This window comes from Phoenix dactylifera, chromosome 1, assembly GCF_051530095.1.
Source record: "Phoenix dactylifera cultivar Ajwa chromosome 1, Ajwa_hap1_PhDact_Kaust_v1.1, whole genome shotgun sequence".
Lineage (NCBI taxonomy): Eukaryota > Viridiplantae > Streptophyta > Magnoliopsida > Arecales > Arecaceae > Phoenix > Phoenix dactylifera.
Window position 1 is genome coordinate 58,328,791 of NC_143190.1, and position 16,220 is coordinate 58,345,010.

Genomic DNA, 16,220 nt, shown 5'->3' on the forward strand with positions numbered 1-16,220 from the left:
CCTACGACGACGCTTTTAAGCGTCGTCCTTCTTTTCAAATTGCCGACGCTCATTAGAAGCATCGGCAAAATTTGGTGCGAGAGCCAAACTTACTGACGCATCTTCCTAGCGTCGGCATTCAAGCGTCGGCATTTTTTTCTTTTCCTGTAGTGACAGCTCGTGTTAGAGTACATCCAATTGAGTCCAAAAAAAGTAAATGGCGTAACTAAGGAGGGTCACTACATCACACGTCCATAGAACCAATTCGAAGTGTCAAGCAACAAATGAGGCGACTTAGTCAACGGCCTAGTTCACCTTCCGAAACACATGGACAACTTAAAAGGAGTCTAAATCACTCGCCAGTCTGCGGATGTCCCACAATAATGGGTGCCCACACCTCTGTCAATCGTCTCCTCGTATCAAACCGATCACCGTGGCAGAGTCCTCTTCCAGGCACACTCTACTAGCACCTAGCACATACCTGACAAAGGTAATGCCCACCCAAGATGCCCGAAGCTTTGCCTTAATGGCGGTCATGCTATCAATGCGCTGTCCTTCTGTTGCAACTAGCCTGGATTTCTGGTCCCGGATCACGAAGCCTACGCCACCACTAGCACCATCGGAGGTTGCACCACCATCGAAGTTCACCTTGAGATAGCCGAGAGGTGGGGGCACCCAAGAGAAAAGAATGAACCTCGACACTGCAACAGCGGAGCAGGGGTCCCAGATGTTCTTAGATATTCCAGATGAAGTCTCAGTGGTAGCCATGGTGATCTCTACAGTATGTAGACGAGTTCTCTCCACAACCATCCTCACAGGCATCCTCCTCCTCTAGAAGAGACGGACGTTCCTATCCATCCAAATGTGATTGCTTTCAATTTTATTCACAGGCAGAATACTTCTATCTCGTATACTCTAGGGCTGCTATATTATGTCTTAGATGCCAGGATTTTTGAATCATATATTATGTCTTAGATGCCAGGATTTTTGAATTACATAGGAACACATGCCTAATGTGTTCGTGCACCCATCTGGAGGCGGTTGAGTGTGAAATACTCGGAGCATCCAATGATCTGAGTTGGTTAGTTATGATTTCAAAATTCCAGGTCTTGTATAATTAGGTCAAGTCCTATATACAACTTTGGTCGTATTACTTGGATCTAGATACCGACGAGGCAAATATATATATATTCTTTGTTACTGCTGAAATATGAGTACTTCTTAATGATGATCAGTTTTATGTTTAGACCAAGGATGCAATGGAATATTGGCAAACAAGCTGATGACTAGATGGCGGGCATCAGGGATGGAAATTAAAGCTAGCAGGTGTTTGATCTGACCTAAATCATAAGTTGATTTCTTTGTAATATTTCCAACAACATAATGTTGAAATCTTGACATGTGCAATGTATGTGATTCATTCAAGAAGAAACATATGGATGCTTATCATGTCATCAATCAAGAATGTTCATAATGGATCTTATAATCATGTCTTGTGTTTTAAATTATTTTTTTTCTTTTTGGGGTTATATTTGTTCATCGAAAGCAATAATTAGGTCTGCCAAGTGCCAACGGGCCGGTTGGGCTGGGCCACGCTTCTACCTGACAAGCTTTTTTTTCTCCAAAAAAGAAATAAAGACAATACTCTGACAAGCTTTCATGAGGCCCCAAGTGAAAAATTGTGCTGTTTGCTGATAAATTAGAGCCATGGCAGCCATTGGCAGGAACCCTCCAGGCTTGAATAAGAAAACTATATATATATATAAAAAAAAAATCGGTACAGGTTATTCCATCAGCTTTCGTAACCGAGGCGGCAGAATATTGGCCACACACAGGGGTGGAAAGCGTGGTTTCAACGGCTCAAACTAACTGACCCACTCAATACCTGGCAGCTGGCTCGGGTATTTGGACTGTGACAAACCACGCTCTTTTCCCAAGTCCCACACGGCAGCCCGAGGACGCGGAAGACTTCCATCATTCCGCTGATGAGGATTAAACAACGAACAAGTGATTAAAATTTCTTGGAATTCCTAATATGTTTGTATATATCTTAAGTAATAACTGGGTCATATATTTTCTTCTTTTGTTGACTCTGAAATTCAAAAAGGTGGATCTAAATGATTCAACATTTGTCCATCATTTCGTTTGATTAAAATTTATTTTATATTTATGTTATTTAACAAAATATAGATACTGATATTAATTTGATGCAAAAATTTATATTCGAGTTATAAATTTAATACCAATAATATGGATAAATAAGAAATTTACAAATATTATCAAATAGATGATAAATCAACCTAACAGCTATAATCATTTGTTTTTTTAAATAATCGAGTACTGATTTGTTTTTTTAAGGATATAGATATTAGATATTCAAATTTCTATTTATTTTGAGACAAATTCAGATAAAAAATAAATCCACTTTCAACCCTGTTTGTTTTAATAAAATTCAAATGCAATAAATATCTATTGAGAACAAGGAGAAACCGTCAGTTCAATCAGAACCCAACACCTTTCCCACTAGAGTAGCAAACTTCCTTCGGAGCCAAACGCATCAACATCACATACCATGACAAATGGCACGTTTTTTATTCCATTAATTACCACTTCACAACGATTCGCACATATATGAAAAAAAAAGATAAACATAAAAACTAATAGGGAGGAAGAACAAAGGCATATGATTAATGATGAAATACCTCAAGAAAACAAAAATAAATTGTTAGACAATGATTATAAACATCTGCACCTATCTGCTTATTTTGCAACATATTTGCACTGAGATCCCACCATCTGTTTATTTTGAAACAACCAATGATAAAAACATCCATGGACGACGACGAAGAGAAACAAAGAAATAGATGACCCACAGGTATGTATTCTAGTATCAACACAACACCCAACGGAGGAAGAACAGCACAAGCATCCATCAACCCGGAATCAATTGATGAAGGCACAGCCGAGGACCAGCGCCGCCAGTCCAAATGAAACCTTACTCAAAACAGAGGAGGGGGAGGCGGTGGATCTATTTTCCGAGGGAGAAGGCGCCGGTATTGCCCCTGGAGGCGGCGGTGCTGCCCCTGGTCCAGAGCCAGAGGAGCTCGGAGAAGGGGAAGTCGAAGAAGACGGAGATGGAACAGGCGATGACGAAGGGGAAGGAACATGGATTGATGGAGATGGAGCAGGGGAGGACGTCGGGGGTTTAGGCGAAGGAGTGGGGGATGGAGGCAGAGACGGCGCCGGCGAGGTAGGCGGTTGGGTTGAAGGGGAAGGAACAGGGATTGATGGAGATGGAGCGGGGGAGGACGTCGGGGGTTTAGGAGAAGGAGTGGGGGATGGAGACAGAGACGGCGCCGGCGAGGTAGGCGGTTGGGTTGGCGTCTTGTTCCTGACTGCCAGCACTACTACCATCAGCTTCTCCCCCTTCTGGCACCGGTCACCGGTCCCGCTGATGAAGTAGAAAGGTCCCGATCGATCGAATTTGAACACCGAGTTGCCGTCATCGAGTCTCTGTATTGGGTTGGTCAAGTTACATGAATCATAGTCCTCCTTCTTCACCACCAGAACAGAGTCGTTCCCCTTCTCGTACTTAAACACTAGCAAACCAGTCCAAAGATTATCAGTACTAAAAAGACAGTGATAAGAATAGAAAGATGACAAGAGAAAGATATGGAGAGATCGATACCGAGGGTGTCATTAACTTGGAACCGATTCCTCGCAGCCCAACTACCATAGTCCTCAGTAGGCTTCAACACCCAGCCATTTCTCCCACCAACATAGAAAACATAAGCCTCCGAAGAAGACACCAAGCCGATCACCACCCCGAGAAGAAGAAGAAAACCAGCCGAGCTCTTCGAAGTCTCCATGCCTATCTCCACTCCAGAACCAGAGAAGGCCGTTTGAGAGCTGGAGAGAAACAGAGAAGAGAAAAAGAGAGCAAATTTATCGGTATCCGAAGACAGATGACGAAACTGGGGCAAGGACCGAGGCGCCGTATAAATAGAGGGCTTGTTTGGGGGTTACCGTTGCATTGCGGTGAGCTGGAGAACCGAAGGCGGAGACAAAAAGCTGTCCTTTTCTCAGAACCATGCGTTGTCCTGCCGGAGACCACGTGGCGATCGCGAGGCGACCCAACGGTAACCGGGTGCGGCTCCCCTGGTTCAGGGCACCGCTTAAATGGAAATCTCGCATCCTTCAGCGGTAACTGTATCCCACATTTCTTTTGTATTAATTAATTCTGCTGGCTGGGGCCGTTTTCTCGTGTTGTTCTCTCTTGATATGATCCGACGGTTCTGGTTTTGGAACAAATATGGAAACTATCAAGCAGGATAATAAGAATGACTTAATGTCGAGTTAAATGTAAAAAATTAATTTGGTAGGAATGTAATTATATTGGTCTATTGTTTTAAAAAAGTTGGTTTAATTTGTTTACCAAAAAAAAAATGGTGTTAATCCTTTCCTTCCCCGCTTGGAGTTAGTCGCCGGCTACGTGTACGCGGAAAAAGGGTGAGGAGGCGTCGTGAAGAGCGTGTCAAGCAAGGCGGAGTACGTCCTTTTCTGGTGGTTTTGTCGTCCCCACGTGTCCAGAGGACGATGCAATCAGACGTCTCAGATCCAATCCATCACTGATCAGATGCTACATGGAGTACGAAGTGTGAACCCGTGACTGAGACGTACCCTGAAACTGGGAAAATCAGAGGTCAGATCAGAGGGTGAGGATGAGCGACAAGTCCCATCATAGGGCATGGCATCCGAGAACGGTGCCAAAGCACTCGAGTCGGATTTGAATTTTGGCACAATATAAATTTCTTTTTTCCTTGGAGTTTTGGTCAATCAAACTGCAGCTTCACAACCAAGACTTGGTTCATCAAAATAAAATATACCATTAATAATGCTCTTAGACTTACATCCTCGTTAAGTAGTTCTATACTGTAATTATGAATAGGATTTTATCAATTTTGTTTGTTTCAAAAATATGGTTTTCACCACCGAGCTGGTAGCATGGTGGAAACGGAACTTTGATTCTACCAGAGTGGTCGAGATTCGAAACGCGCGGGCGCCGATTAAATGCGGGGATCGGATGCCTCCGCCTGATTTATCCGGTGGAGTCGCTATTTGGTCTACCGTTTCTTAAGTGGTGCTGGTGTGTCGTACTCACACGAAGATAGGGCTGCCACGCTGGTGGGGCTTTGCCACAGGCGAAAAGGAATGAGTAAAAAATATTCTATCTGCATCAAATACTCTCCAGTGGGGAAGGAGCCTAATGAGGGTTACTACACTGATGAGGTTCTCTCATGCCTCTGTGCATATGTTAAAATATGGCCTGCTTATCTAAAATATCTCCTAATTTTTTTTTCTAAAAAAAAATTCAATTAATATTATTCTCCACGATATATTTCAAACCTTGAAACTTATGATATCAGCGTCAGACAGCCACCATGACGAGCTTTCTATCCGTTATACAAGTACACTCCTCATCAATAACCGTTGTATCCTAAAGCTCCTCATCAGTAACCGTTGTATCCTCCTTTAGGTGATTCCATTCTTTGTCCCCTTCAACGTCATTCTTATCGTTATTTGAATAAAGCTGGGGAGGTGTCTCACTTCCTCCATTTCCTCTCCAGAAAAATAAAAAAAATTTCATTTGGTTTATATATATATATATATATATAAAACCTACTCTGTATATTATCAATCTATCCATTTTACCATAGACAAAAAATATCCTTATTTTTCATAACTTTTAAGGATATTTTATGTCTTTTTACAATCCCACATTAACTCACCCTCTCAACCTCCAATTAATACTCTCTCCTCCTCACTCTCTCCGATATATATATATATATATATATATATATATATATATATATATATATATATATATATATATATATATATATTGTATGTATGTATACATGTACATATATGTAAGTACATACATACATACATACATACATATATATATTGTTGGAAATTGTATCCTAAATGTCAATTGTCAGCATGTTGATGATTGAATTTTTTAAATGAATTGATAAATTAAATAAAGTGTTATTTGACATTATTCATTATTTTACATCTTCAAATGAACTCTTATATGACGAAGTCCTTAGGACTTATTAATGATAAATGAGAATTTATCTTCGAGTCCTTAAACCAGTTCGCGACCAAATGATATGTTGTTACTAGGACGACAACATTATCGAGATTAGGTCATTGTGTGACATATACGTTGGTTGTCCTCTTAACCGAAAAGTGTGGAGATACTGGTATGCCACACAGGTGAAGTGTAAGAGTACATTTCACTAAACGTGACCAATTTCGGAACGCTCTACTGTCAAGAGATGTTCCGAGTGGATATGGGTATAAGTTTGGCCCTATGACCTGAGACCGCAACATGTGACTAGCAAGCAACTCACTTACTTTGGTACCGAACTACCTGAATTTCTGATTCAGTGACGGAAGGTCACTGGGTACAGTCAAGTACTTGTGTAGTCAGTTGTGAGTCGAAATGGAATTGACCCCTCCTGAAAACAAGAGATAATGTCTTGTGATTAATTTAGCAAAACCTTGGTCAGGGTAATCCCAGTGAGGAGTCACGGGATATTTAAAATTAATCACATAATGGATGTACTAATTATAGGGTTGACAGTGAGCTCTAAGTCATCCAGGCATTAGGAGTCAAAGGGATTGAATTATACAGAACCATAGTCTAGGATTTCAGAATATTTGCTTCACATATATTCGGCCTATCCGGACGTCGGGTACTATTGCTAGATGGTTACATCGATTAGTATAGGAAGACGTTTCTATACTACCGGCTTAGGTTCGAACCTATGAGGTCACACACATAAAAGTTTATAGGTTGATCAAATGGCTGATTGATGATTAAGAATCATTCAGGGATAATTTGGTCAATTCGATTGACAAATTATCCTAAGCAAAAGTTGCATTAAAATAATTATTGAATTATTGAAGGATTAATTAGTAATTAGATTGCTAATGAACTCAATTTGATTGAGTAATCGGGCTTAGGTTGAGCCAAATTGAATATGATTCAATTTGGGCTGCATCAGGGTTTGGCCTAATTGGATTGGGTTCAACCTAAGTAGATTGAGTTTGACCCAATTGATGGGACTTGACCCAATTGGATTGGGCTTGATCCAAATCAATTAGAAGACCTTATTTGGACTGAGATTAAGTGTTATGAAATAGAATTGTAACTCAATTAATTGACATTGCATAATTCTTTGGGCATATGGGTTAGCTTGAATCAAGTTCTTAGGATTGGTTTAGACCTAAGGTTAGAATCATTCATGGATTAATAGAATTAATTGATCAAATCTAATTATGTAGTAACTAGATTAGGTCAAGAAAATTCTAGCTCAATTTGCGATAGTTGTAGATTGATCAAGTCCATGTCTTTGATTAGACCAAGATGGAACTTGATTTGGGCTCAGAGGTGAAGCCCGAGTCATTTGAGTAATCAAATCAAAATTGATTAACCAGTTGGTGTCTAAGGTAAGTTTGGCAGTCTTGACCGGTGGTTTTTAATTGGGAGCTACTCGCACTGATTCGTCTTTGTCGAGTTAATGGCATATCCCTTCCACCGATCTCACTTATCTGGCCGATATGGTCAATCACATTTTGATTGGATCACTTAGTGATTCGAGTTAGCCCATGCCTATAAGAAAAATCAGTTTGACTGATTTAGGTGCCTCCTTAACCGGTTTGAGTCTAATCTGATTTGGTGAAGTCAGTGGGAGAAATTAGACTAATCGAATCTTCTCATCTATCCTAATTATGAAATTCTCTAAAATTATTAGGTCCTTAAAATGAAATGGTTATGGAGATAACTAGGTCATAGCCTCCATATAATGGTTATGGAAATTGTATCCTAAATATCAATCGTCAGCATGTTGATGATTGAATTTTGTAAATGAATTGACAAATTAAATAAAGTATTATTTGGCATTATTCATTATATGAACTCTTATATGATGAAGTCCTTAGGACTTATTAATAATAAAGGAGGATTTATCTTCGAGTCCTTAAACTAGTTCGCGACCAAATGATATGTTACAAGAGATGAAGTGTAGGAGTACATTTCACTGAACGTGACCAATTCCGGAATGCTCTACTATCAAGAGATGTTCCGAGTGGATATGGGTATAAGTTTGGCCCTCTGACCTGAGACCGCAACATGTGACTAGCAAACAACTCACTGTACTTTGGTACCGGGCTATCTGAATTTCTGATTCAGTGACGGAAGGTCACCCGATGCAGTCAAGTACTTGCGTAGTCAGTTGTGAGTCGAGATGGAATTGATCCCTCCTGAAAATAGGAGATAATGTCTTATGATTAATTTAGCAAAATCTTGGCCAGGGTAATCCCAGTGAGGAGTCACAGGATATCTAAAGTTAATCACATAATGGATGTACTAATTATAGGGTTGACAGTGAGCTCTAAGTCATCCAGGCATTAGGAGTCAAAGGGATTGAATTATACAGTAGCCATAGTCCAGGGTTTCAGAATATTTGCTTCGCATATATTCGGTCTATCTGGACGTTGGGTACTATTGCTAGATGGTTACATCGATTAGTAAAGGAAGACGTTCCTATACTACCGGCTTAGGTTCGAACCTATGAGGTCACACGCATAAAAGTTTATAGGTTTATCAAATGGCTGATTGATGATTAAGAATCATTCAGGGATAATTTGGTCAATTCGATTGACAAATTATCCTAAGCAAAAATTGCATTAAAATAATTATTGAATTATTGAAGGATTAAATAGCAATTAGATTGCTAATGAACTCAATTTGATTGAGTAATTGGGCTTAGGTTGAGCCAAATTGAATAGGATTCATTTTGGGCTGCATCAGGGTTTGGCCTAATTGGATTGGGTTCAACCCAAGTAGATTGAGCTTGACCCAATTGATGGAACTTGACCCAATTGGATTGGGCTTGATCCAAATCAATTAGAAAACCTTATTTGATGAGGATTATGAGTCCAAATAATCAGAATTGGATAAGGAGAAGAATTCCTAAATTTTAGGAACCCATCCTTATCTTCTTGGAGAAGAATGACACATTGATTTATCCCCAATCTTTTTCATGCCTATCCTCTTTATTTTTGACCAAAAATTGGCGTGAGAAGAGAGGAGGCATGGGGCTATATTTTCTATAAAAATGACGCCTCAAATCTTCCTAAAAAGATTTAGATGAATTTCCTAATTTGTAGGGATTGCATGGCGCATGAAAAAAGGTGATCTGCGGTTGAACCCAATCAGGTTCAGCTATGGTTTTCAAAAAAAAAAAATTCAGCATGCTAAACACCGAAGAACATAGGATTCACTTTCATATATATATATATATGTATGTTGTGGTTCAAATTTGGCCCAAGGGTGACCATGCCTGAGGAGTCGAAGGAGCCGCTGGTTGTTGGATGAAGAAGATGGGGGCCACCTCCTATGTGACGGCGGTGGATCTGCACAAAGCCTTACCGGTGTTTCCAGTGAGGGCCCTTCGACGATCAAGTTAGAGTGGGATAAATTTGGTCCAGCTAAAAGTCCCTTAGAAGTTACCTGACCGAGCTACTTATAGTCCCGGTGGAGAGGCCCAAGTGGCAGAGGCATTGTCCGCCCTCATCATGAGAGGGCGTGGCTCTAAGCCGAATGGCGCGCAGCTTAGGCTGGTTAGTGGCGTGTAGTACTGTCCATTCTCAAGAACGGTAAGGTGTTGACAGTCATAGTAGAGTATGGCTGGTGTAGTCATGGTGTCGTCCTTTGGCTATCGAGGGCCAGCTATTGAAGCGTGGCATGGTGATGTTGTAATGTACGACCACATAGGAGGGTGTAGGCGCGCTCATGAGTACGGTTGTTGGCGAGGCCGAGCCTGTTGAAAGGTCGCGTCATGCGTTTGGTGAGGTCGGCTAGACGGGTGCTGAGGGTACCTTGGCTCTCCAGATTCCGAGGTGTGCTCATTGGAGTGCCCCGAGCTCGAGGGTCGAGGCGCACTGCTGAAGTTGGTGTCCCGAGCTTGGTCGGGGCGGGTTGGCGAGTATTGGAGGCACCCCAAACTTGGTTAGGGGAGTCGGTGAATATCCGAAGCCGATGGAGTTGTTGGTGGAGTCCGAAGCCGAGCTAATTCTGGGCCGAACCGAGGATTCAACCGGTCGGAGTTGGCGTTTATTGGGCCAAAACAGGGGGGCCTTTTAGCCGTGGGCAGGATGATCCATTTCGCCCCCCATCATTTGCCCTCCACTTCTGAGGTCGAGTTGCCCTTCAGCTCGGGCGATGGAAGTAGCTGGACCATTGATCGTCCAGCGCTTCAGTCAAGTGCTCAGGAATAGGTGTGTACCGAGCTAGATATACCTCGGTATATTTCATAGCAGGGAGGTTGGTGTCGGACTTGGGAGGCTTGAGCCGCTACGTTTTCCTGAGTAGAATCCGTTGTGGGAACTTTTCGGTGTTCCACGTTGGCGTTCTTTTTTGAGGGATTGCTGGAATGGAACAAGGAGGGGTTGACCATTAATACCCCATCCCTTGAAGCATCCCGTCTGGCGGAATGCAAGATGCCGGCCGTTAATGCTCCCTTCTCCGAAGCGTCTTGCCTGATGGAATGCAAGAGGCTAGCTATCAATATTTCGAGCTCCGGAGCGCCCTCCATAATGATTAGCATTTAGTGCGGTGATTCGGAAAGATTTGCTGAGGCTATCTTAAGGCTTGCCACGTGGCGAACCCCGGCTCGTCTAATCGTTTAGGCTACCCAATCAGAACCGTTGTAGTGGGCTATATAAGGCTTGAAAGGGGGGCCCTAGGATTGTTGCTTGACCCTCCCCCGCTCCTGGTCCTCTTCTTTTAGCCGCCATTGCCGTGGTGTTCGAGCTTTCCTCTGGGCACTCTGGGAGCTTTTCGTCAGCCTTTGCATTAGGCACTGTCTTCACCTCCCGGCGGTCATTCTCTTTCTTTTCCTGATCACCTTTTTCAGCGAGCTTTCGGGTAGGCGTTTTATCCCTTCTTTCGGTCGCTCGGAGAGTCTTTCATTTTCTCCCCTTTTGTAATCTTAAGACCAAGGCAATGGACTCGTTGCGAGCTCAGGCCTCTTCCGATATGGGGGAGGGTGAGCTCGAGGTGGGCCCGAGCCTATATAGAACCGGCTCGCTCATGAGTGACGAGGATCTGGGCTCGATCCGAGCCCGATTCTTCATTCCTCCGGAGTTCGTCCTCAAGCTCCCGAACCTCGGAGGATGTGTCACCAACCCACCTAGTGGTTGGGTCGGAGTGTACGTAGATACGCTCCGAGTAGGGCTAAGGTTCCCTCTGCATGGATTCGTGGAGGAGCTTTTGACGGCTTATGGCCTGGTGCCTGCGCAGCTCGCCCCGAATTCATGGAGAATAATCATCGGCTTCCTCGCCCTCTGCCTAGCACATGGTCTGTCCCCCTCGGTGAATGTCTTTAGGAGTTGCTTTATATTAAAAGGCAACCCCGTGGACAAAGGGTGGTGGTACTTCTTCCCTCAAGGAGGCCGCAAGCTGTTTGGGGGCATGCCCACTTCCATCCATGGATGGAAAGATAACTTTTTCTTTGTTTCCTCCAAGCGGTCTAGGGATTTAATCTGACCTGGAGCTTTTCGCTGCCTTCTGCGAATAATAGGCTTCCGTAGTTGTCGCAGTCCAAGCAGGGGGCCTTAGATAGTTTGCTCGGACTAAAAGAAACTCCTCGACTTCCTGACCAGCTCAGTAAGGGTATAAGTAGTTTAGCTTTTTCTTCTTCCTTTTTATGCCAGATTCTGATAGGACCTTTTGTCTTTAGACATTGCAGGGATGATCTTTAATACCGAGACGCTGATGGCCGCGTACAAGAATAAGAGGGCTGCCCCCGAAAGGGTCTGACCTGAGGGGAGGCCGAAGAAAACAAGAGTCGCCCCTGGTCTCGAGACTGAGCGGGGAGAGCTTGAGGTTGCCGTCCCCGCTCGGGTCGGACCCAGCCAGGGTCTTACGGTAGAGGCCGAGGTGCCCCAGTCGACGGCTGGAAGGGATCTTTCTGACCAAGCGGTGGTCGCACCCGCCCATCGAGTCCCAGAGATCGGAGCAATCACCCAGCCGCTTGGATCGAATCTCCAGCTCGGGAGCAGGTCCGAGACTTCAATTCCCTCTATAGTCCCAACTGCATCGAGGCCGCGACCTTCTCCGAGGTTCCGGCCTTAGTAAGGGTCGAGCCCATGTTCCCTGAGTCCAACGGGGAGCAATTGCAGCATCAACGTTGTGAACCTAAGGGCGATTCGGCCCTCGAGTCTGAGAACGTTGTTCGTGGGCTCATGCGCAGCATCATGCTCCCGTGTGACCGCGCACTGATGGAGGAGAACCTTGGCGACCTTGTCCATCATGTCTACTTAGTGAGCGTGCGGGTGAGTAATGTCGTCCTTCTGTTCCTTATTTATTTTCTTTATGAATGCTCGGCTTTTGTTAGCACTTTATCTTTTTGTGCCAGTCTCTTCATGTGGTTGACATGCTAATGTCTAGCATGCTCACCAACCGAGAGGAGCTGAGGGTGCTTAGGCCGAGGATGGAGTGTGCCGAGCTAAAAGAGTATGAGGCCAAAACTTGGGCAACAACTGCTGCGCAGCGACAGCAAGAGGCCGAGGATCGAGTGGCAGCCATTGAGCAGCAATGGCGTGAGGCCGAAGAGAAGGCTACAGTCGCCGCGCAGGCCAAGAAAAAAGTGCAGGCTATTGAAGTCCTGATAAAAGATAGGCTCGCCCAAATCCAAGATATGGAGGCCGAGCATTTTCGGGCTCGCCCATCCGCTGCAAGCCGCATCTCCGAGCTCGAAGTCATCCTAATTAGACTTCAGGGTGTAGCGGAGGAATGAAAACTGAAAATCGGGCGACTCGAGAATCTAGTGGAGTCGTCTGCCCGTGAGGCCATCGAGAAGTTTCGTTAGGTGGAGGAATACTTCACCGAATTGGCGGAAGGGGCTGCTGCTACCATGGTCCAAGGCTTCGATAATTGTCACCTCCAAGTCCAGCAGTTCTGCCCTGGAGTCGACCTTAGCGGCCTTGAGCCGAACTTAGATAGGGCTGCTGAGGCGGATGGGCACGTAGCGGAGGCTAATGCCGAAGTCAGGCTAGAGATCGCCCCCGAAGCTGCCGTTTGGATGGAATCAATAGCCATTCCTGATGCCAGTGTTGGGACTGAGGCAGCCTCTGAGGTTAGCGGAGATGGCACTTCCGAGGTTGCGACTAGGATGGAGGCACACATGACGCCAATGTGGAAGTCATCCGCGTCGATTGATTTTTTGTTTTTATTTTTATAAAGTCGGCCGTTTGGACCTTTCGTAGTCAACCCGACCCTAAGGTCGGGTACCCTTGTACTTGGCCTTCGGCCTTTGTTATCAATGAAGTCCATATTCTTTTCAACATATTTTGCCTTGGGTTAAATATTTGAGCTCGTCCCGCTCCATGCTCAGTTATCAAGATCCGAACTGCGTAGCTTAAGTCTAGGCCTATCACGCATAGCAGGAACCTCGTTTGGCGTTTGCCAAAGTCCTCGGGCTCGTCATGTACCTTCAATTTGGAGATAATCCTCCCGAGCTTGTAGCTCTTTGTCTAGTATCGCGGGCCACTTTGAGCTCCGAGAATAGGAATCCGCTCGAGGGCTAATGCCAGTACGAGAATAAAGATGATTTCGGGGATAAGTATCTACCCGAGTGTAGAAATTTGCTCGAGGGCTAATGCCAACTCAAGATTAGAAATGCACCCGAGGGACAATGCCAACTCGAAAATAACGATGAGCTCGGGGATAAGCATCTACCCGAGAGTAGAAATCCGCTCGAGGGCTAATGTCAACTCAAGATTAGAAATCCACTCGAGGGACAATGCTAACTCGGGAATAATGATGAGCTCGAGGATAAGCATCTACCCGAGAGTAGAAATCCGCTCGAGGGCTAATGCCAACTCGAGATTAAAAATCCATCCGAGGGACAATGCCAACTCGGGAATAATGATGATAAGCTCGGGGATAAACATCTACCCGAGAGTAGAAATCCGCTCGAGGGCTAATGGGCTAATGCTAACTCGAGATTAGAAATCCATCCGAGGGACAATGCCAACTTGGGAATAATGATGAGCTTGGGGATAAACATCTATCCGAGAGTAGAAATCCACTCGAGGGCTAATGCCAACTCGAGATTAGAAATCCACCCGAGGAACAATGCCAACTTGGGAATAATGATGAGCTCGGGGATAAACATCTACCCGAGAGTAAAAATCCGCTCGAGGGCTAATGCCAACTCGAGATTAGAAATTCACCCAAGGGACAATGCCAACTCGGAAATAATGATGAACTCGGGGATAAGCATCTACCCGAAAGTAAAAATCCGCTCGAGGGTTAATGCCAACTTGCGATTAGAAATCCACCTGAGGGATAATGCCAACTCGGGAATAATGATGAGCTCGGAGATAAGCATATACCCGATAGTAGAAATCCGCTCGAGGGCTGATGTTAACTCGAGATTAGAAATCCATTCGAGGGGCAATGCCAACTCGGAAACAATGATGAGCTCGGGGATAAGCATCTAACCGAGATTTAAATGAACCTTGGAGTTGCCCCCCACCTCAAATCAGAGGCGTATTTATAGAATCCTGCGGACGGGGGTGCTCTTCCTTGGCTCTCCGTTGAAGCCGCAGGGCATCCCGAGCCGAGCTCAAAGCATGACTTTGTAGATGCCCCCAACTCAGATCAAGAGCGTACTTGTAGAATCCTGCGGATGGGGGTGCTCTTTCTTGGCTCTACATTGATGCCGCAGGGCATCCCGAGCCGAGCTCAAGGGATGACTTCGTCGACTTTATAGATATAACCACAGTTGCGAGCCCCTCGGGCTCTCGCTAAGTTCTGCAGGGCGCCCCGAGGCGAGCTCTGAGGATGACTTTATAGATAGAACCTATAGTTGTGAGGCCCTCAATTTGCTAAGTCTCGTAGGGCACCCTGAGGCGAGTTCTAGGTTCGACTTTATAGATAAAACCTACAGTTGCGAGGCCCTAGGGCTCTTGCTAAGTCCTGCAGGGTGCCCCGAGGCGAGCTCTAGGGACAACTTTATAAATAGAACATGCAGTTGCGAGGCCCTCGGTCTCTTGCTAAGTTCTGCAAGGCGCTCCGAAGCGAGCTCTAGGGGCGACTTTATAGATAGAACCTGCAGTTGCGAGGCCCTCGGGCTCTCGCTAAGTCCTGCAGGGCGCCCCGAGGCGAGCTCTAGGGGCGACTTTATAGATTTAACGGCATATAACTCATGCCGCCAGGGTATCCAGAGTACGCCGAGCCCATCAGGGTGCTTCAGAGACGCCTTGGAAAAGTTCCGGAGGATAACTTCATTAGTTTACACATTCTGGAGGAGGAAAGCCCTGACCTGAAGGGGCTAAGATCTTTTTTTGGGGGAGTAATTTACATCTAGAGTCGCCAGCCCCGGGCCGATAAGAGTGTGGCCTCTTCTCGGCCCCTTAGGGCCAAGGCGGCGTTAATGCATAAGACGCGTAGACGGGGCTGTCAACCCTAAAGGATGAATTTTGATGATTGCAAAACACTTGAGATGATATTGTGAACTAATGACATTGGCTTAATTGTGAAGTTTTATAAGTCAAGAAAAATCAGAAGAAATAAAGCACTGCAAAATCATAAGTTCTTCGCAAACATCTCATTGGACATGTTCTAAAAGAAAATGATCTTAATCTAATCCATAGAGATCAGAAATGAAGTCTAAAGTTTTCTGTTTGAAAGACTTGAGTCAACCCCTAAGCAAAAAGGATAAGTTTAAGTTGATTCTGATATGTTTTATTCAAGAAACACAATTAATAAGTCGACCCCGCAAAACATTAGTCGACCCTTGTGTAGTTCAAAAAAAACAGAAAGCCTTCACCGCCTGAGACAAAGTCTGAAGAGTCGACCCTTGTTCAAAATAAGTCGACCCCTGCTCAGTCTCAGTGTCAGCCGAAAAACTATAGTATGAGTCGACCCTTGCATTTAAAGAGACGACTCCTGATGAAGATGAGCCGACCCTTAAGGATAAAGAGTCGACCCTTCGAAAATATCACAGCATAAGCCTTCTCAACATCTTGAAGTGCCGATCCAGAATGAACATAAGTCGACCCCTGAGTTATATATATATATATATGTATATATGTATGTATGTATGTATGTTTGTTTGTTTGCTTGTTTATTTGTATGTATGTATGTATACATGTAT

At 44.5% G+C, this 16,220-nt stretch overlaps 1 protein-coding gene across 1 annotated transcript; it reads right to left on the minus strand.

The window, feature by feature from the left end:
• Window positions 1-2,552: 2,552 nt before the first annotated feature.
• On the minus strand, window positions 2,553-3,963 carry LOC103723118 (early nodulin-like protein 14). The gene is made up of 2 exons (XM_008813936.5): window positions 3,668-3,963; window positions 2,553-3,578 (listed from the first exon to the last, which is right to left on the minus strand). The coding sequence occupies exons 1-2, from the start codon at window positions 3,846-3,848 to the stop codon at window positions 2,923-2,925; spliced, it is 837 nt and encodes a 278-aa protein (XP_008812158.4). The 5' UTR covers window positions 3,849-3,963; the 3' UTR covers window positions 2,553-2,922.
• Window positions 3,964-16,220: the final 12,257 nt, after the last annotated feature.

What these genes read in the sequence shown, in the direction of transcription:
- LOC103723118 (XM_008813936.5), bottom strand. Translation starts at nt 3,848, where the DNA reads ATGGAGACTTCGAAGAGCTCGGCTGGTTTTCTTCTTCTTCTCGGGGTG. An exon ending in CCAAGTTAATGACACCCTCG is followed by an intron (nt 3,579 to 3,667) that starts GTATCGATCTCT and finishes CTGGTTTGCTAG; the next exon opens with TGTTTAAGTACGAGAAGGGG.